This window comes from Cyprinodon variegatus, unplaced genomic scaffold, assembly GCF_000732505.1.
Source record: "Cyprinodon variegatus isolate N-32 unplaced genomic scaffold, C_variegatus-1.0 Scaffold508, whole genome shotgun sequence".
NCBI classification, from domain to species: domain Eukaryota; kingdom Metazoa; phylum Chordata; class Actinopteri; order Cyprinodontiformes; family Cyprinodontidae; genus Cyprinodon; species Cyprinodon variegatus.
This window is the reverse complement of record NW_015150961.1, coordinates 90,901-113,305: the sequence shown is the minus strand read 5'-3', so window position 1 is coordinate 113,305 and position 22,405 is coordinate 90,901. Positions and strand designations below refer to the sequence as shown.

At 37.2% G+C, this 22,405-nt stretch overlaps 2 protein-coding genes across 4 annotated transcripts in view; one reads left to right on the top strand and one right to left on the bottom strand.

Annotated features, from left to right (window-relative positions):
• Positions 1 to 7,283, top strand: part of LOC107094821 (glycerol-3-phosphate dehydrogenase [NAD(+)], cytoplasmic) — an 11,501-nt gene extending 4,218 nt beyond the window's left edge. For both annotated transcript variants that reach the window (XM_015390675.1, XM_015390674.1), the window contains exons 3-8: positions 953 to 1,093; positions 1,256 to 1,394; positions 1,601 to 1,713; positions 3,857 to 4,093; positions 6,525 to 6,631; positions 6,726 to 7,283. In XM_015390675.1, coding sequence (XP_015246161.1) covers positions 953 to 1,093; positions 1,256 to 1,394; positions 1,601 to 1,713; positions 3,857 to 4,093; positions 6,525 to 6,631; positions 6,726 to 6,822 — 834 coding nt within the window. In that variant the 3' untranslated portion in view covers positions 6,823 to 7,283. The remainder of the gene's footprint in view (positions 1 to 952; positions 1,094 to 1,255; positions 1,395 to 1,600; positions 1,714 to 3,856; positions 4,094 to 6,524; positions 6,632 to 6,725) is intronic.
• Positions 7,284 to 9,659: 2,376 nt separating this feature from the next.
• On the bottom strand, positions 9,660 to 20,632 carry LOC107094836 (glucose-6-phosphate 1-dehydrogenase). 2 transcript variants are annotated; one of them, XM_015390696.1, is made up of 14 exons: positions 20,477 to 20,632; positions 17,440 to 17,520; positions 16,995 to 17,113; positions 14,832 to 14,869; positions 14,615 to 14,723; positions 14,281 to 14,498; positions 13,416 to 13,574; positions 13,010 to 13,135; positions 12,109 to 12,202; positions 11,849 to 12,035; positions 11,527 to 11,762; positions 10,884 to 10,960; positions 10,622 to 10,714; positions 9,660 to 10,530 (listed from the first exon to the last, which is right to left on the bottom strand). In XM_015390696.1, exons 3-14 carry the CDS (start codon positions 17,106 to 17,108, stop codon positions 10,440 to 10,442), a joined length of 1,542 nt encoding a protein of 513 aa, XP_015246182.1. In that variant the 5' UTR covers positions 17,109 to 17,113; positions 17,440 to 17,520; positions 20,477 to 20,632; the 3' UTR covers positions 9,660 to 10,439. The 2 variants fall into 2 exon arrangements, with proteins under 2 accessions (XP_015246182.1, XP_015246183.1); XM_015390697.1 differs by having other exon boundaries at positions 20,473 to 20,628.
• Positions 20,633 to 22,405: the final 1,773 nt, after the last annotated feature.

Below are 22,405 nucleotides of genomic sequence, written 5' to 3'. Positions count from 1 at the left end.
GTTTCAAAATCTTCCCACTCTGAAGGCTGAATTAAAAAAAGATCGTTTACAGACCCCGAAACGCCGGCTTCGTATGGATGAGAGGCTGGTTTGGTAAAAAATTTGTGCGTTTAGGCCAGGGTTCGGCTTCGTGTGGACGGGGCCTAAGTATGAATGATGTCAGACCAGTCCCTACTACAGGAACTAAGTATGAATGATGTCAGACCAGTCCCTACTACAGGAACTAAGAATGGATGATGTCAGACCAGTCAAAACTACAGGAACAAAGTGCTTATCTGTCGCTACTAGCACACTCAGTGTGAGGAATTGCTATTGAGTCAAATAGTCGAAGCAATCAACTGGTTTTCCTTAGACAGAAAACTTTGAACCAATCTGACTGTATGATCTGGTTGAATTGTCTCTGTAAAGTTCCTCTAGATGACATGTGTTGTGAATTTGCGCTATATAAATAAACTGAATTGAATTTCGTTTCTGTGTGGTGGCTACATTGGGGAAGTCCAATGCATTCCATTTGCTGTTTTTGCAAACTGCATGTTTTAGTGCTTGAGATGCGAAAACTCATAAAAATTTTGGAAGCATTTTAAGGATAGAAAAATAAGGAAAAGAAACAGCAATATCTAGGTTAGTCACATTCAATCTTACAATGCAGTCGTTACCAATAGTTTTTTGCAATTTCATGTTTTCCAATACTCCCCACTTTGTTATACATGGTGACTAATATTATTGTACTTTTATTAATGTTTTATGTTAGATGTATCATGCACTAAAGTTAGATAACATGGATGTGCTTGATGTAGGTTGAAAGACTCCTTATTTAGATTATAATTAAACCCCAAAAGATCCCTGGTCTGGTTATCACAGTTCTATAATTCTTCTTCAGGATTTATTTCATGCAGCAGACTTTTTAATGCTAATTGTTCCTTTTTTGCAACCACATCCTCCCCTGCCTCAGCTGGCGGTTCCAGACCTGGTGGAGGCATCCAGGGATGCAGACATTCTGGTGTTTGTGATCCCGCACCAGTTCGTCGGCAAAGTGTGTGACACATTAAAGGGCAAGGTTAAAAGCGACGCGCTCGGAATATCCCTCATTAAGGTCAGACTTTGCTCTCCATGCACAGACTTTATGATCATATGTCAATGTTTCACTCTTTCATCTCAGACCTCTGGCTTTGTCATGCCACTTTGATGTGGTCTGTGGTTGTGCAATGCGATCATTGACCCAGACACGACTCTTTCACTCTTTTGCCTTCCCCAGGGTGTAGATGAGGGGCCTGATGGACTTAAACTCATCTCTGATGTAATCCAGGAGAAGCTCGGTATCACAATGAGCGTGCTGATGGGAGCCAACATTGCTAACGAAGTTGCAGATGAGAAGTTCTGTGAGACCACTATTGGTGAGCCTGACACCCCGGAGGCCTCACTGTGTGTTATCAATCAATTATTTTATTTTTATTTATTTTACATATTGTCTGTAAAGAATTCTAAAAGGATTTACTGACATCAAACATTTTTTAATGCATGAGTATTTAGTTAGACCTTGCAAATTTAGTTTGTGTTATGACGTTTCAGCATAGCCAGCCATTTCATTTTTGTTTTGCAGGATGTAAGAATAAAAACCACGGGACTCTTCTGAAAGAACTCATGCAGACCAGTAACTTCAGAGTGACTGTAGTCGAAGAGTACGATGTGGTGGAAATTTGTGGAGCTCTGAAGGTGAGCTCTTAGAACAACATGCTGGGTCAAACTTAGGTATCCAGGTTTTATATGAATTTCATGCAAATTAACCATCTTCATTTATTCTGTTACATTTGGTAGAAAGTAGTTATGGCATCTTCCAAAAGGATTTTCAATTTTTTAGCCCATTACAATCAAAAACCTCACTTTTCCATCAAAAGTCCTGCATTTGTTTTACAGAGGCAAGGGTTTTTTTGAGCAATCTGTATGTCTTCTGATTTCTATCAAAGTCTATAAAAGTCGCCCACCCCATCAGATCAGGACTTTTTTATCTATAAAGTTGTGACTCAGTAAAAGTGAAATTACTCTTGAAAATCAAAAAACACAGTGTTATGGTTCTCCCCTTGTGGACTCCTGTTTGAGTTTTCAGTTCCACTTTGATTTATGTTATTCTGTGTTTTCTTGTTTATTTGTTTCTTTTTTCATTTATGTTATATTTATGCAGTCTTGTATTTTTTGAGTTGCTCTCTGTTGCCCCCTTGTGCCAGTCTCCTTTCCCTTTTCTCCTTCTAGTTACTTCTTTCTACACCCTCTCCCCATCAGCTAATTAGTACTCCCATTGTTTCTGTCTCCCATATATACACCACCTGTTCATTTACTCTTTGCATGTGTGTTATCCCCTGATGTATCCTGGTTTTTAGTTCTTGGATTTTGTTTCTGTTACCTATTTTCATTAAGTCATCAAAACACACCTCTACCTCATCCTCTCTTCATTTGGGTCCTCAAAAAACCTCCAACCTTTGTTGACACACAGAGGGCTTTCAAAAGCCTTGGTAATGACTCAAAGTGCCTGCAATGAAATAGGGGGGCGATATATTTTACTTAGTAAATTAGGTGTATTACAGATGGAGGGAAAATTGTATTTTGTATTGTCGTTTAGCGACGCAATTGCACAAAAAAACAAATGTCTTTTCGAACAGACTATATTAAAAACATCTTGTGTTCTTTGACAGTAAAATGAGTGTGTTCGAATTCTTGGGCTACGTCTTACAAGGACTCGGTCAACTTGGACTGGGTCCTTCAAATTCCATGAAAATAAGGAGACCAGAAGAGTTACTCAAAAGTCGTCTCGTCTAGCTTATCCAAAACCTATGAGTACCTTGCACATAACTTATCAAGAACTTTTCTCCAACACATATCAACGTACCTGACGTCTTCCAGACGACCACTGAACGTGTTTCTAACTTACAGCTTCCATTTATTGGCATATTGGCAGCATTTTGGTATGAAAGGGGGTTCACAGGAGGAAACCGTCAGTATTCCTCCAGACTTTATCCCCATCATAGGATGAGCACGAAGTTGAATGTGATGGATCCTCCCTGCGTTCATGACCACGACCAACAAACCTAGCAGACGTGACGCTGAATCTTCTTTTTATTTATTCTTTTTTGGGGGCAGGTGGCAAACAGTAGCTAGGTTAATACCACGGTCAATTACATCTTTTTATGTGGACCGGGCACCTGAGGGGAGCAGCGTTAACTGATGCTTTGTAAAGCCTATGCAATGGTGCTTGTGCATCATTGCATAAGCATTACGCTGCTGTTCGTTATGCATAAGTTTGGCTGTCGTTGGACATAAGTTCTAGACTTGTTATGAATATGCTATGTATATGTCAAGAATTTAAAGAAATCCACAGAAAGTTCAGTGTATGCCTGCGTTTTAGGAGATTCTGGAATGTCAGGCATTTGCTGGTTAAATCGGCAAGGTGTGACAGGGCCCTAAATCAGAAAATATATGAGAAAAACATGTATAAATCTAGTAATAGATTTTGTTTTATATAGTCACATAATAAAAATATTTTCTATTTTTTTTATTGTTTCTATAGTGGCCTACCATGAATGTATGTCTTTGTTGGAGAAGGTGTGTGTGGATAAAAGGGAGGAGAAACCAATTTAGCCAGACCGAGTTTATAATCTATAAAAAGCTCAGAGGAATAAAGGGATGTGATTAACGCTTCAGATTTAATGAGAAAGATGATGGAGTTTGTTCATTCACTGATGGGATGGATTAGTCGAATTTCATTAATTCTACTGATAGTCTGCAAAGTTTGCAGTTGTGTCTCCTGCTTTTCTTCTTCCACCCACTGTGTTTGCTTACGTCCTCTCCCTTCTTTCGTGTGCAGAACATTGTTGCAGTAGGGGCAGGTTTCTGCGACGGTCTGGGCTTCGGGGACAACACCAAGGCAGCAGTGATCAGACTGGGCCTGATGGAGATGATTGCTTTCGCAAGGATTTTCTGCAAAGTTGGGCCCGTTTCCTCTGCAACCTTCCTGGAGAGCTGCGGGGTGGCTGATCTCATCACAACTTGCTACGGAGGACGCAATCGCAAAGTTGCTGAGGCTTTTGTCAAAACAGGAAAAGTGAGAGCATTAACTTTTTATTTGTTTGATTTTTTTTCATAGAAAAACTTTCATTTAGAAGAAAGTGGTATTTTAAGAAGGTTCATAGACCTGGTGCTTTTAATCGTAAACATTTACACAGCACAAATACAGAAACTTGTAGTTTGTCTTGTCTTAATCTGCATTTATTTAGTCATATTTTTATCTTTTTTCCATTAACATGTTCTTCATAAAATTCCTATCCCGAAGCACCCTAACTTAACCTGGCAGTAGCCATATTAATAGGTTTAGAACTGAGTTGAGTACTACGTTATCAATCTGGGATGGCTGACGTTCAGTCTGTCCTTGAAAAAGAGGGATGTTTAATAAAATACTTTGAGCTGATAGGGTGATGTGCCAGCTAGTACCCACTTTCCATAATACACTTTGAGCCAATCGTAGCAGCAAATCGTGCAGCTTTTTGAGTGTTTTCACAATTACTGGAGTAAGCTGATAAATCAAACTTTTTCCAAATCCTGTCGGAAGAAAAGCACAGACATCTTTTCCATCTACAAATGCACAAAGTGCTTCTCTTCAATTGCAGTATAGACAGGTTTGTCGTCCACCGTAGCCATGTTTGTAATGCCCTGGATAGCCCCTTCTGACTGTTCTCATTCCAGAAAACACTACTGGCATGTCGTTGGTCCGACTCGCTGGTATTTATGAGACGGATGTATTCGCTGGAGTCTTTCGATATGGATTTGTTTTGAGACTGAAAACTCGGATCTCATCACAATCTAGCTTGCAGCGCAAGGTTAACCCTAACTGGTTTGGGGGGGGGGGGAGACTGGACTGTTGCTCAGTGCTCTAAAGTCCTTTTTTCAGATGACAATACATTTTGGACATCAAGTTCCTGTTGTCTGGAGGATAGTGGAGAAAAACATAATTCAAGTTGGCTTAGCTCCATCATAAAGTTTCTAGACTTCACTCTGTTTTAGAAAGTCTCCAGTAGATCTACCACAAAATGATTTTTATGGAGATGCAGATTTCATCTTCCAGCAGCACACATAGCCAAAGCTATCAATACATACTTTATTGACTTCTGTTCCCATTTGTTTGTGCATCCAACTGTGGGAGTTTTCTATGTCAGAGCTACAGGCTGAACCCCTCCCTTCCATGCTGCATTAATGCACTCCTTTTTATAACAAAAGGCCCAACGAAGTGTTAAAGGTATAGTAGAGGATGTTCTTTTTCCGGGTGGATCATCAAAATAAGCGGTCCTCCTAATTGTCAATCATCCTGGTGATATATTTACGTAAGGCCGTCCTGCGTGCTCGTCCCCATTTCCACTTACCGGTGGTGAGTCTGACATAGTGGAAAAATTGCAAATCTTCTTTTGGAAAGTAAGCTTGTATGAGCGATGCAAACAGCAACTTTTAAACAGAGCGTGCACGAGGAGAAATGGGCTCGTGCACGCTCTTGCACGCAGGAGTGGGTACAGGGTTGTGCATGTGCATTTGTAAATCGTGTCTTATGTGCAAGTGGAGAGGGTGTAACACACACAGACATCCTTCTCAAGTGAATATATGTGCTATTCATTTAACTTTATTGTGGTACTAGTATTCTTCTTCACTGGTGGTGGTTTTCCAAAAAAATACGAAATGCATTTCCCTGCCATATTCCCTCCTGGTTTCTGTCATTAGACTATGTAAATTTACTAGTCTGGTGCCACGAGCGGGATAGCTCTTTACTCAGCAACCACTAGCTTGCTTGACGTTGCCATGACAACGTAACTTCCGTGAACTTGTGTTAATTAGGCCTCAAAATAATGAAATTAAAATCCGAATACACGTAAAAGTAAAATGAAAAGGTCTAAATCGTTTCCCAAAATATTCATAGGAAATGTAGAAATTGTGCAAAGCATTTTCAATAAAATAAAAAAAAATGTCCCTGGTGGAGTAGACGGGTCTTTTCAAAAATTCGCAAAAATCCTCCGCTATACTTTTAAGTACACAGACTTAGATTTATTTTGTCATTTTGTATACACAAGTGTATACAAAAACAAATTTCATTTTTTAAAGTGCAGCCTTGAAAAGAGTCATAGTAAAAGAGAGAAAGTAAAAAAAATAGCAATATAAACATGACTGTACCTGGTACAGCAGTTAAATTTAAAAAATGCATCCAATGTACAAAATATGATTTTATTAATTATATATATGTAAATTCTAATAAAAATACTTGGTAGTTTACTTTCATTATGTGTCATAATAATCCATTTCAACAGAAATAATTTAAAGTCAGTCTTTGTATGATTAATTTTACTTGTGTTTCATTACTTTTTGATAAAATATAAATGCAATGAGATACCTGTAGTTGACACTGTATTTCATATTGACCAATGTAGATGGTAGCATTACGGTTTTACTGCTCTTTTTAAACATTTCCTTTTGCATATTTATGTATTTCTTTCCAGTCCATCGAGGAACTGGAAAAAGAGATGCTGAACGGGCAGAAGCTGCAGGGACCTGCGACAGCTGCTGAAGTTTATCTCATCCTCAAGCACAAAAACCTGGTTGATAAGTAAGTGAAGAAGTGCAGTGACTTAAGCATCTGTACCGCTGGTCTGCAATCAGCTCAGAAAAGATCAACGCTAAAAGCCTACGTTCTTTGACAGGTTCCCTCTGTTCAACGCCGTGTATCAGATCTGCTTCCAGAGCCATCCTGTCTCAGAGTTCATCAGCTGCTTGCAGAACCACCCAGAGCACATGTGAGAAGGTGGAACTTGCAGGGTTCCTCCTCAACAGGAACACAACCACTGTTTAAACCTGTGAGGAGTGACTCATCATTCATGGTTGAAGACCGACATGTTGACCTCACTCAGATTGCATGTTGAAGCTGCACAAGTATTACAAGGTCTATTTGAGACATAACATTAAGGGATTTCATCCCATTTCCAGTTGTGTAGTACAACATGAAGGATAACTTCTGTCCCATCATAGTGGTCCAACAACTGTTTCTTTTTTTGTACATTTGATCCTAATCAGAATTTATGGTTTTCCATTTTAAAGATTTAAGACTCAAGTCCACTTTTTATGACATCTTTAAAAATGTGAAAAATGTCTTTATATGCTAATATATAATGAATCAGCTGTTAGTAGCAACACATTTGTGATATTATTCTACAGCACTAATGTTTCCATCCAGTGAACCACAATGATTATTTTAATTGCAATACCTCACTCTGATTTTTATGTTTGTAACATAACCCTTATGTACTGTGAATGAAGGATGTTTTAAATCCAGAGCTAATGTGCCTTATACTACAGCGCTGGCCTTTCTTAGTGAAAAATGGAAAGGTGAGCTAGAAACTCCTCGAAAACCTTTTTAATTTAAAGCAGAGAATAAACATGTTTCTGTAATTTAGGTGAAATACTTTTTATGTCAGAAGCCAAATTTAAAGGGTCTATAACTATAGTTTTTAGATTCATGAGGGATTCTTTTTTTTTTTTCTAAATAAAAGCTGTATGGAATTGTCATTTTAACATCCACCCACTACGCCATTGCTTACTGCAATCCTGACTAAACTTGTTTGTAATATTAAATATGTTAAAACATCACAGCAGTGCAGAGCAGGGCTGCTGAAAGTAATTTTGAACAGGGTGTGCTGTGAAAATGTTTTTCTTTTCTTTGCACAAAACATTTATGAGCCTATAGGCCTATTTAAAATAAAATAAATGAAAATAAATAGATAGAGATTCACTACTTCACTGTCATATACAATTCAGTGCATGTAACCATGGACTGCAGCACACAGACATCATCAGTTCTCAGGTGAATGTGTGCGCTATTAATTAAACTTCACTCTAATCAGAGACAGACACAGTCTCCTCACTCAGACTACTCTCTGTTGTCGTGGTTGCAGTACTAGTATTCTTCACTGGTGGTTGTTTTCCAAAAAAAATCTGAAATGCATTTCTGTGCAATATTTCCTCATTTCTGTCATTAGACTAAGGAATTTACTAGTCTGCTGCCGCGAGCTGGATACCTCTTTACTCAGCGACCACTAGCTTGCTTGACTTTGCCATAACAACGTAACTTCCATGAGGTTGTTGATTAGACCTTAAATCAAAAATACAAATACACGTAATAGTAAAAAAAAAAAAAGTCTAAATCATTTCCCAAAATATTCATAGGAAATTTATAAATTGTGCAAAGTATTTTTAATACATCTTAAAAAACAAAATCTCCCTATCGCCACTAGGGGGTGCTGCAGCACCCCCACTTCCCACAGCCATTCTGCAGAGCACTAAACAATGCTCCATAACTAATGAGTGCTTGAGTCCAAGGTACAAACTAATGAAATATTCTTTAGGATTTTCCGAGAGAAATTATTTAATGGTTCTTTCAACTATAGGAAGTCATGCAGCTCTTAGGCCATCTTTGTTGGAATTTTTTGTCCTGTTCCTTTTTAAGGCAGATGTAATAAGACTGTTTCCAAATGTGTTTTGGCAAGTGTGACACACAAGAGATGAGCTGCGCTGTTCTGTACTGTTCCTTGTTTTTGCGGAGTTCAAAGAGGATCCGTACCTTCAGTTTTCTGTCCTAAACTCCTATCATGGATAGAGTATTCTGTTTTGTAAAATTTTTTGATTGACTGTTTATGCACGAGTCTGCCACACTATCTCTGCTGTGTGATTCCAAACCTGAGTGTTTTTTCCTGTGCGATTGCCAGATTTTATTTAGTATTTTCAACCCCAAGGCAGATGTGTTTTACTTTCTAACCCTGTCTCTCTTCCTGCCTGACCCATTAAATTGCAGGTGAATTGCTGCATAGTCTGACTAAATTAGACCTGGGGTCTATCTCAGTGAGAGCTATGAAAGCCCTCTGCAGAAAATCGTGTCGGGTGTGATCATTCCCACTCAATCTCAAAGAGCGCCAAACCCCACGACCTCGTATGACACGATTTCCTGTCGGATCAGACGCAAAATTGGATTTGGTGTGTCAAGGCTGAAAGGTAGACATTTTAGATATGTTGTGTGATCCCGAATGAGTTGCTGGTGATTTTGGAGCAATTTTAGTAGAAATTCTTCTAATGAGAAGTTCACTTCTCTTCTATGGTCTTCAACACTGGTTCTGTTTGTTTATCAGAGTCTCAAAGTTTTAGAAATTATTCCATAATTATGCTCAGACAATGAACTGCCAACAACTTTGCTAACATTTTTTCAGATAAGTTCTATTCAAGTGATATTTCAATTCTGAAGATCAGATGGTAGTCCAGCTGCCCCAAAGTAAAAAAAAAATACTCCTTAAAATTAGTTTTGAATAAGGTTTTAAAATGTAAATGATTGGAAACATCCAAGTAACTGAACATTTTATAGACCAAAGTGGCCTTTCTTAATGCTGAGTCATTCACAAAAATGTCCTCAGTTTTGGTGTGTTAAAGACAACTCAACAGCAGATTTCCTCTTGCAGACTAAATGTAAGATTGTTGTTTTTTACGTTTTTGTTAACAGGTTATGAACACTCCTAAAAAATGTTCATTCAGCGACAGCATCTGAGGTTCATTCAGTCATATTTGGTTTGAAATATTAAGAAACAAGACATCAATAGAAGCAAAACTAGTTTATTTTAATGGAGGTGTAGCTACTTTAACATTAAGCAAGCAGCGGCATTCAGAATAACATTCAGCTGATTGGAAGCCAGCATACCTGCTTCCTGGATATGTTGAAATATGGAATGAATACATTATAAAAAACAAAAATGTAAACACAAATTGGAATAAAGCTTGGAATTAGGCTAGTGGAAGCCCAGCTTGTATTCGGGACAAAAGTTAAGCCTTCTGCTAACTTCGTATTGATCCTCCACACCTTCAATATCCTTGGTCCCAGACAGCAAAAGCAAAAAAAGCTAAAAAATAATCCTATGTCTTTCTATCAATGCAGTGCAAGCATAATAAGACTTTTATATAAAGTATTATAAAGAGTGAAGGACTGACAGCTGGTGTACATGTTGTTCTGTCTCCTGTTATGATCCCGTTTTTAAACCCGCTCATCATCCTGCTGTGCGTTTCTCTCTTTTACTATTCAGTCAAAAATCCTCACAAACAGGAATGCAACGTATTCAGCTTTCATTTCTTTGTTCTCCATAAAGTAATACTTTAGATTTTGCAGTGTGTATAAAAAAGCATCAACCACAGCTGTGGCATTAACTCGTAATCCTCATCCAAATAATTGTTAATGTTCCAAAGAAGGATAATAATACCTGAGAAATGGTTTCGAATTTGTTTCTCGCTCGTATTCCTCAGATGTCTGATCGCTGGCTTTTTTCTGCTGCACCCCTCCTACTACTTTACCTCTACTCCCCCCTAAGCCCACATCTCATTACTATTCAAAGTTTGTGAGGGTTGACCCATTTGTAAGTGCCTTCATAGCGAAATCCAACTTTCTGAACTAGGTCATCTGCTTCTGAAGGGCCCCGACTGGGAAGGGAAAAAAACAATAGTTAAAAATTGGGTTCATAAGGAAAAACAATTTTTCTTTTTGTGAAGGCAGAATTAGCATTTTTTTTACCTTCCATATTTATATGGTATAGGCTTTGGCTTTTCTTTATCTATCTGATGAAGAAGAGGGGTGAAGATCCTCCATGCTTCTCTCAGTTCATCACTGCAGATGTCGACAATAGAAGTTAAAACAATTGAAAAAGAAGAGCTTTTCTCTACTTTTACTTGAACTTTTTTTACTAATCAGGTAGACTGGGGGTGCACTTTTGTACCATCTAATGAAGCTAATGCAGGATAAAATCTTTAACAAACAGAAAGAAACAGAAACAGACCTGCGTACAAAGTGCATTTGACTCCCACAGAACACATCCAGGATGAGTCGTTCATAAGCATCTGGGAGTTTCACATCCTGAGAAAAAAAAAAGATCCAAAAAAAGTTTAAATGAAGATATAATACAGCTAACATGATACTGACATACATTGTAAGACTGTCATTAAATAAGTTAAAAAGTGTCTCATTTAGAAGTAAAGTAATTTACATTAGCTATATACCAAAGTCAGGATTTTAGGGTTATTGACTTCCACACATCTTTTCAGCTCTTCCACTATTTATTTTTTTTTTTTTACAGAAGAACCATTTTTCCACCGACATTTAAAAATCATGCTTATGTCTAGAACTGTTTCCCAGCTGTCCTGGATTCCTCCTGCCTAAGTGGAACTTATGTCGCTCATGGCTTCAGTCAGATTTCTCAGAAGCTCTATTATTTCTGATGTGGCCTTTATAACACAGATTCTACATGGCTAAAAATGTAAGAATATGTTTTACTTCCACACACAAACACCCACACACATATTAGACTATTATTATATATTAGAGATGTAATATCTTTTAAAAAAGTAGCAGGCAGGTGGTGTTGGTGGGGGGCGGTACTATGCAAGATTTTCAATCAGCACAACTAATCAACATGAGCTTGCCTTGTATCTGCTTTTGTAAGTAAGGTCCAGCTCGGTTTCTTCAGGGCTAAAGTAAACACCAGGTTTCTTGCTCATCATCTTGGCGTAGATGGCCTCGTTTGGTTGCACCCGCACCACCAGCTCATTCCTCTGACACTTGGTTTCAAAGATATCTCCTGGGACGTCCGTGAACTGCAGCCGCACCTCGGCTTTCCTCTCATTCAGAGCTTTACCACAGCGCAGGACGAAAGGAACGCCTGAGGAGGAACATTTGACAGGCTTTACATGAAAAGAACATTCAAATATTGCATTATTGAAACTTTCAAGAGCCGAATCTCTTTACCATCCCAGCGTTCGTTCTGTACATAGAGCACAGCCGTGGCAAAGGTGGCCTGAGTGGATCCTTTTGGTACAGTGGGATCATCGAGATAACTTAGTTTAGCATCTCCTTCACCATCAGGGTTCCCCACATACTGACCAAGCACCACATCTGACATGGGCACTGGAGAAATACACTTCAGCACCTTCACCTAGAAGAGGAAAGTTTTTTGATTTAGCTGCTAAATGTAGAGGGGTTGTGTGTGCAGCAGACAAATTTAGTACCTTTTCATCCCTGACATCATCAGAGCTGGTGGAAGCTGGTTTCTCCATGGCAACCAAGCACAGCATCTGGAGCAGGTGGTTCTGCATGACATCTCTGATCGGGACAAAGGGATCAAACAGCTCGTCACATCAAAGACAGAATTATGCCTTTCATCACAGTGGAGCAAAGGATTATTGGAATACATTTACTGTTAAATCTAGATGCTTATGAAGCACCTTAATGAAAAACTTCATTTTAGGTTTTCTAATTATGAACATTTCCCCGGATATCCTTCTCCTTCTTTATTTAATAAGCATAATCCTTCACACTAAAAATAGTATAGGAGTGCTATGGTTAATTTCAGTGCATCTACTTAATTGGGGGAAAAAAATAAATAAAATAAAAACATTGGCAGCACCCAATTTTAATTTAACATATATTTTTTTTTAGCTTAATTTTTAAGAGATAAATGAGCAACTTATCAACAAGAGAAAGCAGAGAGACACTGGGAAAATAAGAGACAGGAAAGTATTTTTTTTTTTAATGAAAATCAAGCAAAATCAGTATTTTTGGTATAAAAAAAACAAAACTATTAATAAAAAAGTAAGAAAGGCTTAATTATGCTAAAAAGTAATAATGGCACTGACAATATTTAAGTTTACCTATCATTCATTTATATATTCTGTGTAATATTTTATAAAATTGACAATGCATCAAGATTATTCTAAGATGGATATAATGAAAGATGCTAGATTCTCTCTAATGCCCAGGTTTGTGTGAACTAGGAAGGACTTGAGATTCCATTTCTCACATTTTGATTATCGGTGCAAACCAAAAACATGCTATTTAAAAAGACAAAAAAACAGACACTCAAAAGGAAGACAATATTTCTGAATTGGAGTTTGTTTTCCATTCATTCACCTAATGATGCCAAAATCATCAAAGTAACCTCCTCGTCCTTGTGTGCCAAAGGGTTCTTTAAAGGTGAGCACGACACAGGCAACGCTGTCTCTGTTCCAGATGGGCCCAAAGATTCGGTTCCCAAACCTGCAGTGAAAACGCCATCATTATTCCAAGCTCAATAGCTCACAAAGCACACAGACAGCTGTTTGTGACAACACACAGAAACATTCATGTTCAGCTCTGTTCCTGATTACAAGCCAGGTTAAATCTGAACTCACACAAGCTCTAATAAAATTCATTATTTCAGTGTAAAATTAAAAACACAGAGCTCTGTGACTGTATGAAGATTTACTGATAGGCTAATAATTCAGTGTTAACTAAAAAAAAGAAAACAAAGCAAAATATGGGAGGATGGTTTTCCTACCTGAGCACCATGAGGTTCTGCACCATTTCTTTGCCCAGATAGTGATCAATACGATAGATCTGGTCCTCTGTGAAAAGGGAAGAGAGGTGTGTGGACAGCTCCTCAGAGCTCTGCAGATCACGTCCAAATGGCTTCTCAACAATCACTCTGTTCCAGCCCCTAACCAACACACAGCAGGAAGATAAACAATTCAACAACAATCACCAAATTTAGTGCAGCAGTGACGTATTAAAGAAGTAAAACGTTTAAAAACTTAACTCCATATAGTTAAACTTCAATGATTATCATGTTCAAGGTCACTGGGAAGCTAGATACTTTCCCACAGACACAAAAGGAGACTAAATACCACACAGGAAGCTGAGATTAAACCCAGAGGCCTCCTGGCAACACCTGACAGAGCTAACAACACGACTATGCCATTCTAGACACGTTAAATCAATTACATGAAAAAGAAGGGGGAAAAGAATGGACAAAAGACAAAATAACAACCAGTCTCTAGATGTCCAATGCTTGTAGGAATATACCCAAAAACACTGGCAGCTACTGCTAAGGAAAAAGGTGATTTTACAAAGTATGGGCTCAGGGGCACTGAAATCAAATGCATATATCTTTAGATATATAGAGTGACGTTGTTTTTTTGTTGTTGTTTATTTTAAACAGACATTTGCTCCTTTAATTTAGATTTGAAATAATGTCCTGGTTTATGTTTCTCTATATTTAAAAATCTAAACAAAATACATCAAACTGTGGCTGCAATATTAGGTTTTAAGACATTTGGTTACATACTTCAACACCAGTGTGTTTGAAGCCCTAAGAAACAAGCACAGTTAAGATAAATGAGCTAGGTGGGCAAGATTGTACTGACTTTGTGCTCATGCAGTGATGCTTGATGTTCTTGGTGACATCGTGGTAGACTGTCGGCGGCAGGGCCAGGTAAAAGAGGCGGTTTGCCTCGGTTCCCCCCGGCAGAGACTGCATGTGTGCATTAAGCTTGGAGAAGGAGGCCTCATCTGCATATTTCCCGCTGATATAAGTGTTTCTGGCAAAGAAGGCTGACAGCCGCTCTGTTTCTGTCTCTGCCACCTATGTCAGAGTGCACAAATGTAAACATGTGTATTAGCAGAATTTAAATCAGCCTGGAAGAATTAGAAATAAAAATTGTTTTTTTGAATGCCAGATTTCAAAAGATCAAGTTCTACCTTCATGTACTGCATGCAGGCAGTCCGGATGGAATCAACTGTGAGTTCGGAGCGAGCAAAGCCAACAAAATATGTCTGCTCAGGGAGGAGGCCGTCTTTAAACAACCACCTTGGGAGAGAAGACAAGGGAATATTTTTTAATTATTACCCACCTCTGAGGTTACAGATTAAGGCATTTTTTTAATTAGGCTGAACCGTTCTAGACATGATCACTCACCACAAAGTTGGGTAGATCTTCTTCTTTGCCAGATCCCCCTGTGGGCCAAAACACATGAAGGTTTATTCATTTGCAGTCCCATCTTATCCACCGACATTTAAGGCAGATTTTCCACTACACCCAACTCTCACAATGTCGCAGTATCTCTAGTAAAGCCAGGTTTAAACAAAGCTTTGTCTTATTTAAGGATTGCACAACCATGATAATCCAACTAGAACAGAAGGAATGACAAAACAGACTAAAACACTGACTGACCAACTGCTTCCTGGTGTGATCCTGAAGAACCTGTTGCTTTTGCGATTGGGCCTATCTAGACAACAATGGCTTTGTCTATCATATCAGCTAATCGATGCAGATCTCCAAAGCCAAAAAAAACAAAAGCAATTTCCCTCTGGGATTATCAAAGTATTTCTGATTCTGATTCACTAAAGCAATATAGGCCTCTAAAAATAAAAAGTAATATATTCAGAAAGTTTTTTTTTTTGTTTTTTTTTTTATGATTCAATTCAGGGAGTGCAACTGATTTACCTTATAGGAATTCTTTTTAAGAGAAATGGTTTAAATGTATAATTTGATGCAATTATCCAATTCTATTAGAAAAAAAAGTGTAGCTTAAATACATGTAACAAATAAAGCACTGTGTGTAAAAATAGGAGTTAAACTAAATTTCTGAATAAATAAGGCAACTTTTCAGCTGTATTGTATTTTATAAAAATGCAGCCTTCATTAAGTACAGGGTATGTCACATGCATGAACAAAAGAAGTCAACTTAATTAAGAAGTAATCCCCAGAACAATGCACCTCTGACCCTAAATGCAATCCAATAAGCTTAGCTGTTCCTCGTCTCAACACAAACGATAATCCTCATCTGGGAGCACCCCAGTTTGTAACCTGGCAACTTTTATTTAAGGCTGTGTGCTTCCAGAGAGAATCTACCCTCATTACTCTGATCAAGTCTGTAACTCAACACTATGGTCTCCAACAAACCATTACAAAGCAAAAGTCTGACAGAAAAACAGAATCATGCATCCTGATTCACCGCAGGACAAATTAGGGACAGTTAGAGCAAACATAAAAACTCTCTTTATGTGTTTATTGTCAAACTTTGTTTTTGGACTAGATAGTTTACAACACACACGTCCATAAAACAGGTACAGCTACAGTCTGGCTGAACAGAGCCCAGCCCTGTCCCTGATCTGCCCCCAGATCCCAATGAAAGAAAAATGCTGACAGACAGTGACGCTGCAGAAAAAGCTTAATGAGCCACTTTGTTGTGCAAAGAGAAAGCCCTGCAGTGAAAACAGCACACAACCACTAAAAAGCTGGATAAAAAAATAGCTTGTTAGAAACATAATTCCCAATCTTTGGACATTAGAAGGCCAGTTCTTTTACTAGTATAATGCAGCTAAAACAAGGGAGACAACTATTAAACCAAACCCTGTGAGGGAAAAGCTACAAGGAAGAAGAAGCAAGGTATTTTGCAAGAAAGAAACGAGGAAATGAAACCTGACACCTGAATGAAAGGTGGAAATTTGCAGACGGAATATAAAACCCCTTTTCTTTTATTTACATTCTGTCATTCAGATGATGTAAGAGCCAGAAAACATACAGACATCAAGATGTTTTTTAAAAAGCAGAGAAATGACGCCTACATATACTCCTTCTGCCTTCATAGTCATCACCCTAACACTAACAAATTGACACATAAGCCCTAAACCTAACCATTAGCAAAATAGCATGTGATGAGGACCGGCAAAATGTCTCACTTTGCAACAACTGGTCCTCTATTTGATGGTGTAATTAGAAAAATGGTCCTTACTCTGAGGGCTAGACAGGTACACATTCAGTCGAAAATAGAAAGGAATTAAATAGTTAAAAATAAAATAAAAATAGAAATTTTCATGTTTGAAAATGTTTTAGTTTCTTTGATAAAACATAAAGAGGAACCATTTGAGTCTGAAGGTTTTGAAAGCGGACAGTGAGCCAAGTTTGCTCACAGATTGTTGAAATCAGCTTGGACACTGACCAAATCTCACTCTGTGCAATTATTACGCTATCTTTATTTCAAAACTATTTCCTCGAAACAGTGACTAAAGGTCCGAGACTAAAAGTGGAACTACATATAAAATAGAAACAGGGCAGAGTGAAGATTCACAAACTCACAGACGCCCCCATGATGATGAAGATGTGTACATCAGACTGATGGAACTCTTCATCGTCATAGAGCTCTTGGCGCAGCTCCCCAAACACCTCTGAACGGGAGAGGGGAAGGCTCATTTTCTCTGAAAAGCAGACAAAAAGAAGGAGAAAAGTTTAACACAACAAACTATCATGAGATACTGTGCACCTTTAATGAAAATAAAAAATATGTAAAATGGTATTTGCTTGTTATTTAACAATGAACATCAATATATTCGAGGCACTGTGCAAAACTTTTCAGAAAAAAAATATAAAAGGAACAAATTTTATCTGGAAAAGTTTCCCCGAGTTCTTGATAGATCTTTTGTGTTTGTGTGAAGGGCATGATACAGATCACCTTGAGCTTGGTTCCTACATGCTATCACAGACTGACCCTGTAACAGAGTTTAGGACTTTATAAAGGCCGTACCATCTGTTGTTGTCCTCTTTTTTCTTGAGTCTGTAGACAGTTCTTGTTGACCTGTTCTGACTTTGTGGAGACCTTGGTGAGCTGCAGAGGAACACAGGGAGAGATGCTTAGTAAATATTGTAATGTCTACGGAGCTGTGAACCCCTCCTCCTCGTAATAACAATATAAAACACTTTGATTTATTTTAAATGTGAAAAATGATTTCAATACAAGACAGAAAATGATCAGAGAAATGAATAAATAACACTTTTCAAAAGATGATCCATTCATTTTTTATCAGGCTTATCCCTTCTGGGGTCGTGAGGGGTGCTGGTGCCTATCTCTAGCTGTCTACGGGCGAGAGTTCCCAGTCCATTTATCATTGTCTAAGGTTTTGGGACTCTGGGGAGTCACATTTAGAACAGTTGTGTACAAATGGAGAAAACATGAAATATTAGGGATTCTTCCCAGGAGTGGCCAAACAAAACTACTCTAAGAGTGTAATGATACTCCCAATACTCCTCAGAAAATGTTATTTAGACTGACTAATAAAAAGGTGTTTTTTTGGGAGGTGTACATCCTGTTACACAGAGCTAGCAGCATCATGGTAAAAGAAGGTTTCATCTGTAGTCAATGTTGGTCTCCTTGAACCTGGAAATCTCTCCAGAACTGATGAAAACATGAATTTAAGTGTCCCACAGCTAACCTAAAGGTTAATGGCTGACCATCAGTTCAAATCCTAAGTCCAAATCCCCCTTGGATTGAACAGCAAGAGAATAAACCAAAGCTAAACAAGCAGTCTGACTCAAAGTTGCTTAAAAAAGATAGTAAAATATTCCAAGCGTGTTTTTGTTTTGTGTTTTTTAATGTTTGCTTTCGGTAAGAAAAAAAAATCTGAATACAAAAAGGAAACACTTTTTAAATCAACTTCCCCAGAATGTTGCAGTAAGTTAACTTTGGTCTCTAATGTCTTACACAACTAAAAGCAGGAAAGCCAAAAAAAAAAAAAAAAGGCAAGGTGATAGGGCCTTTTTTAAAGGTCCTATCACATTTGTCCCTGAAGTCTAAAAATAATTATCAGGTCTTTGAACTCACAATTATTTTTTTTAAAGCTAATGATTAATCATTAAACTATTGATTATTCAAGTATGTTAAAGATAGTAAGCACCAACAACTTTGAAGGTTTGTGATTCAACTTTTAATACAGTTTTTTTTTTCCCAACTGGATGACTGAGAATCTACATCTGCAATAAAAGGCCATCAGTTCATTGGGTGGAGCAAAGGGAAAGCCAATCCCATCAGCGACTGGGTGACAGGTTTCAGCTCACCAGTCCTTTACCGGGCTTATATATCAAGCCTGAGATTTGAATTTCTTCAATGTGGGCGGAAGCTGGAGGAGAAAACCCAAGCTTTGCTAGGGAGAGCATACAAATCAAACATTTGGAAACCAAAGTTTGGATGTGGAACCAGACCTTCTGGCTTTGAAAGTTCTACAATTGACACCTACATTCTAAAAAGAAGTAACTTTAAATTAGTTTAACAAAACGCTCTGGAACACTCTACAAATACTTTGAGGGCTTTTATACTTGCATTTATAACATTATACATTTTTAACTAATCCTAATATTTTTTATGGATTTATATGATATTACCTGGAATCTTACCATAACTATCAACTTTTTAGGACTGTAGGCCAATGCGTTATTTTAATAGCAAATTTCCCTTGCAAGTTTGCTTTAATTACATTTCTGCAAATTATGCTTACTACTATAGACAATGTGCAATAAAAAAAAAGGGTAAAACTATAGTCAGTACTAGAGTTGAGCGGGGATGACATCCCTTCTTTTAAAAAAAATCTTAAAAATCATCCCCCTTCTTAAATGTCCATCCCCTGTGACTTTGCATTACTGAATGTGTAAAATTTCTACTATATATTAACAGTAATTTCAACATTCGGTGGGCTGTGGGCTTACAAGTAGCCGGAGCAATATAAATAAAATCAAAGTGGACTAGCATGACTATGAAGCTGATCCCAGAAGGGTAATGTGTCCTCTGCATTTGTCTCTAACTATATAGGGACAGTGATAGCTATGTCAGCCCAGGGACTGACTGCAGTTCTACTGTAAGGTGCCAAATAGACTAAATTAATTAGGCTATGAATGCTTCCGAAACAAAACAAAAATTCCACCATCCCCTTTTTTGTTTTTTGGGTTTTTTTTTTTTGGTTTTTTTTTGTTTTTTACAAACAGACTACTGACTCTAGCTAATAATAACAGTACTACTACTACTAATAGCATCGGTTTAACATTTAAAACATTAAAATAAAGAAAATGCCAAAGCCATTCCTGTAGATCAAGGTTCAAAGATCAAACTGCATGAATAGTTAGGTTGTATTACACTGGAAAGAGATTAGTTACATTAGTTAGAATGTAAATATCGCTTGAAAAATCAGAATATTAAGTCATGATCATAAAGAGTAATAAAACCCCAACTGTAATAATCGTTAGTGCAAATCTGCTGATTACACTTTTACTAACATGTAAAAAGGGACTGAATAAAATAAAGGTGATCAAAATCAAAAAATTACCTATACCTCCAGTATTTTAACTGGAAGCACTAGCCCATTCAATAATGAATAGATGTATTTATTCACAGACTGATCTGATGGGTGTCTTTATTAAAGTAATTTCCAAGCCTCCAGAATTTATTTCCTTAAGTCCCATCTGGATTGCACATAAAAGCTGCACAACAAACCGTAATGATATAAGTCAAATCCTCTGTAAATCCTGTATTTAACCAGTTAAACCTTACAGAGTGATGAAGCTGTAGGAGAGCAGCCATCCATGCCTTTATATAGCCCCTTGTTGACTATCAGCACCAGCTGAGCAGCAAAGCTCTGTCTTCACTAGTTCTGTCTCACTGGTTGTTGTTAGGACAAACAAACCTAAAGCTGACGCTAAAAGCAAGCTAACGAGCTCTAGCTTAACAGGAGCTAACGGTAACGGACGGGACAGTTAAGAGCAGTGAAGCGAACAGAACAGTCCTGCTACTTACTCACAGGTTTGTTAAGAAGATGATAACCTGGCTGTTAAATCCTGACAGCGACGCAGGCTTCCTGCAAAATCGTCGCGACGAAAGCCAAGCCTGGAGATGTGTTTTTGTAACTGCTGCCTACTTCCCTGTTGAGGTGACCAGGCAAAACTGAGAGATTTTATTGGTTTAACACAAACTCACCAGCGCTCGTTCCGGATCCCATCACTGATAGTAGCAAGTGACGTCGTCACGTCGGTATATGGGCGGGGCGTCATATGAACAGACTCCGCCCCCAACGCTACTTCGGTGAATGTAGGATAGTAAACATTACAAGAAAAAATAGATAATCTGAAGATTATTCAACTTTTAAAGATTATTAAATATTTTCTTGTTTTTTTTTTTTTGTTTTTTTTTTGGAAGGGAAATTTGCTATTTTGGAATATTTCGATTTTATATTCCTGAAATTCCTCTTAACTTCCTGTCACTTTTTTTTTTTTTCAACTGGAACAATTTATTTTAAAATGACAGCAGGGATCCCTCCCTCGAGTGTTTTTTTTTTGTTTGTTTTGTTTTGTTTTGTTGTTTTGTTTTTCTTTCTTTTTTTTTTTTGCTTTATTGGCAATTCTGTGTAACATTACAAAATTAATTAAACATCAAGCATAGATAGACAACAGTTGGTGAAAGTATAACTTTAAGAAAGATGAGACATAGAAGGTAAAAATAAATAAATAAACAAATAAATAGATAAAAAAAACATAAAATAATAATAGCTAGGGGTTTACATTGAGTTTACTGTCATTTACAAAATTGTATAATTTTATACCATTTTTCTTCTTCATTAATTTAAGTGATTGAAAATACAAACAAAGTTCTTTTAGAAAAACGTTGAAATTTGATTTGATCCTGAAGTTACAGTATTTCCTGTCACTTTTACATTGTAGCTTTCTTCTTCCTGTTTCTGTTGCCTTATGGTAATGGTTTTATAAACTCTAGGGTTTATTTCTTAATTTATTTTTAATTTGTTAGTTTTAGTTTTGTTCCTGTGAAGGATCCCTAATATTTCATGTTTTCTCAATTCCTATATAACGATTCTAAATGTGACTCCCCAGAGTTCCAAAACCTTAGACGATGATAAATGTCTATGACTTTATTTATCGTCCATTATTAAATGCATTTGGATTTATTTCTTTATTATAATGTTTTAGCCCATTTGGCATGTTTTCAGATCAATTTTGTTTTCTTCTAATCAACTAATTATAGTTTTTAACTTACCTGTTGGTTTATATGACTTGGATCATATATGTTGTATGCCATTTCTTTCATTTACTGTATTTCATTCACTTTCCCAAATGGAATTGGTATTGTTATTTCTTTAGCAAATCCCCTTAGCACACCAGATGTAACAAGTTCAAAATTTGTGCACTAAAAATCCTTTTTTTTTGTTTATTTGTTTTTTTTTTCCGTGACTTTGTTACAACACCGTTATGTAATCTAAAAGTAACACAAGTACACAAATATTAATTAAAAATTTTCTTAATGACAGTATAACAACATTATCAGTTGCATATTATTAACAAACACTTTACAATTTTTTAGTTAGTGATGTTTTTGTTCTCCATTTTATGTTTTCAAACACTACTAAACATGTTTACAAAATAGAAAATCATGAACCATATTTGTGTCACCCTGATTTGATAAAAACTAATTCAAAGAAGTGCTAAAAAAATACTTTATGATTCAATGTTTCCTATTTTTATATGCATAAAAGCTATGTTAAAAACTGAACTTTGGGTTGCTATATGCTTGTTATCTTTGGGGTCAGATATTGAGTTTCCAGTCATAAAACAACAAGAACCAAGAATAAAGAGTTTATATAGTCATTAGACCATAGTGAAATGTGGAGACACCCAGCTAAGAGTGAAACGAATCAGTTAATAAAGACACGTACAAAATA

Coding starts and splice junctions, on each gene's coding strand:
- LOC107094836 (XM_015390696.1), bottom strand. CDS start 17,108: ATGAGCCTTCCCCTCTCCCGTTCAGAGGTGTTTGGGGAGCTGCGCCAA. Junction 13,575..14,280: donor CATCACTGCATGAGCACAAA/GTCAGTACAATC, acceptor TGTGTTGGTTAG/GGGCTGGAACAGAGTGATTG. Junction 12,036..12,108: donor ATGATGTCAGGGATGAAAAG/GTACTAAATTTG, acceptor TTCCTCTTCTAG/GTGAAGGTGCTGAAGTGTAT.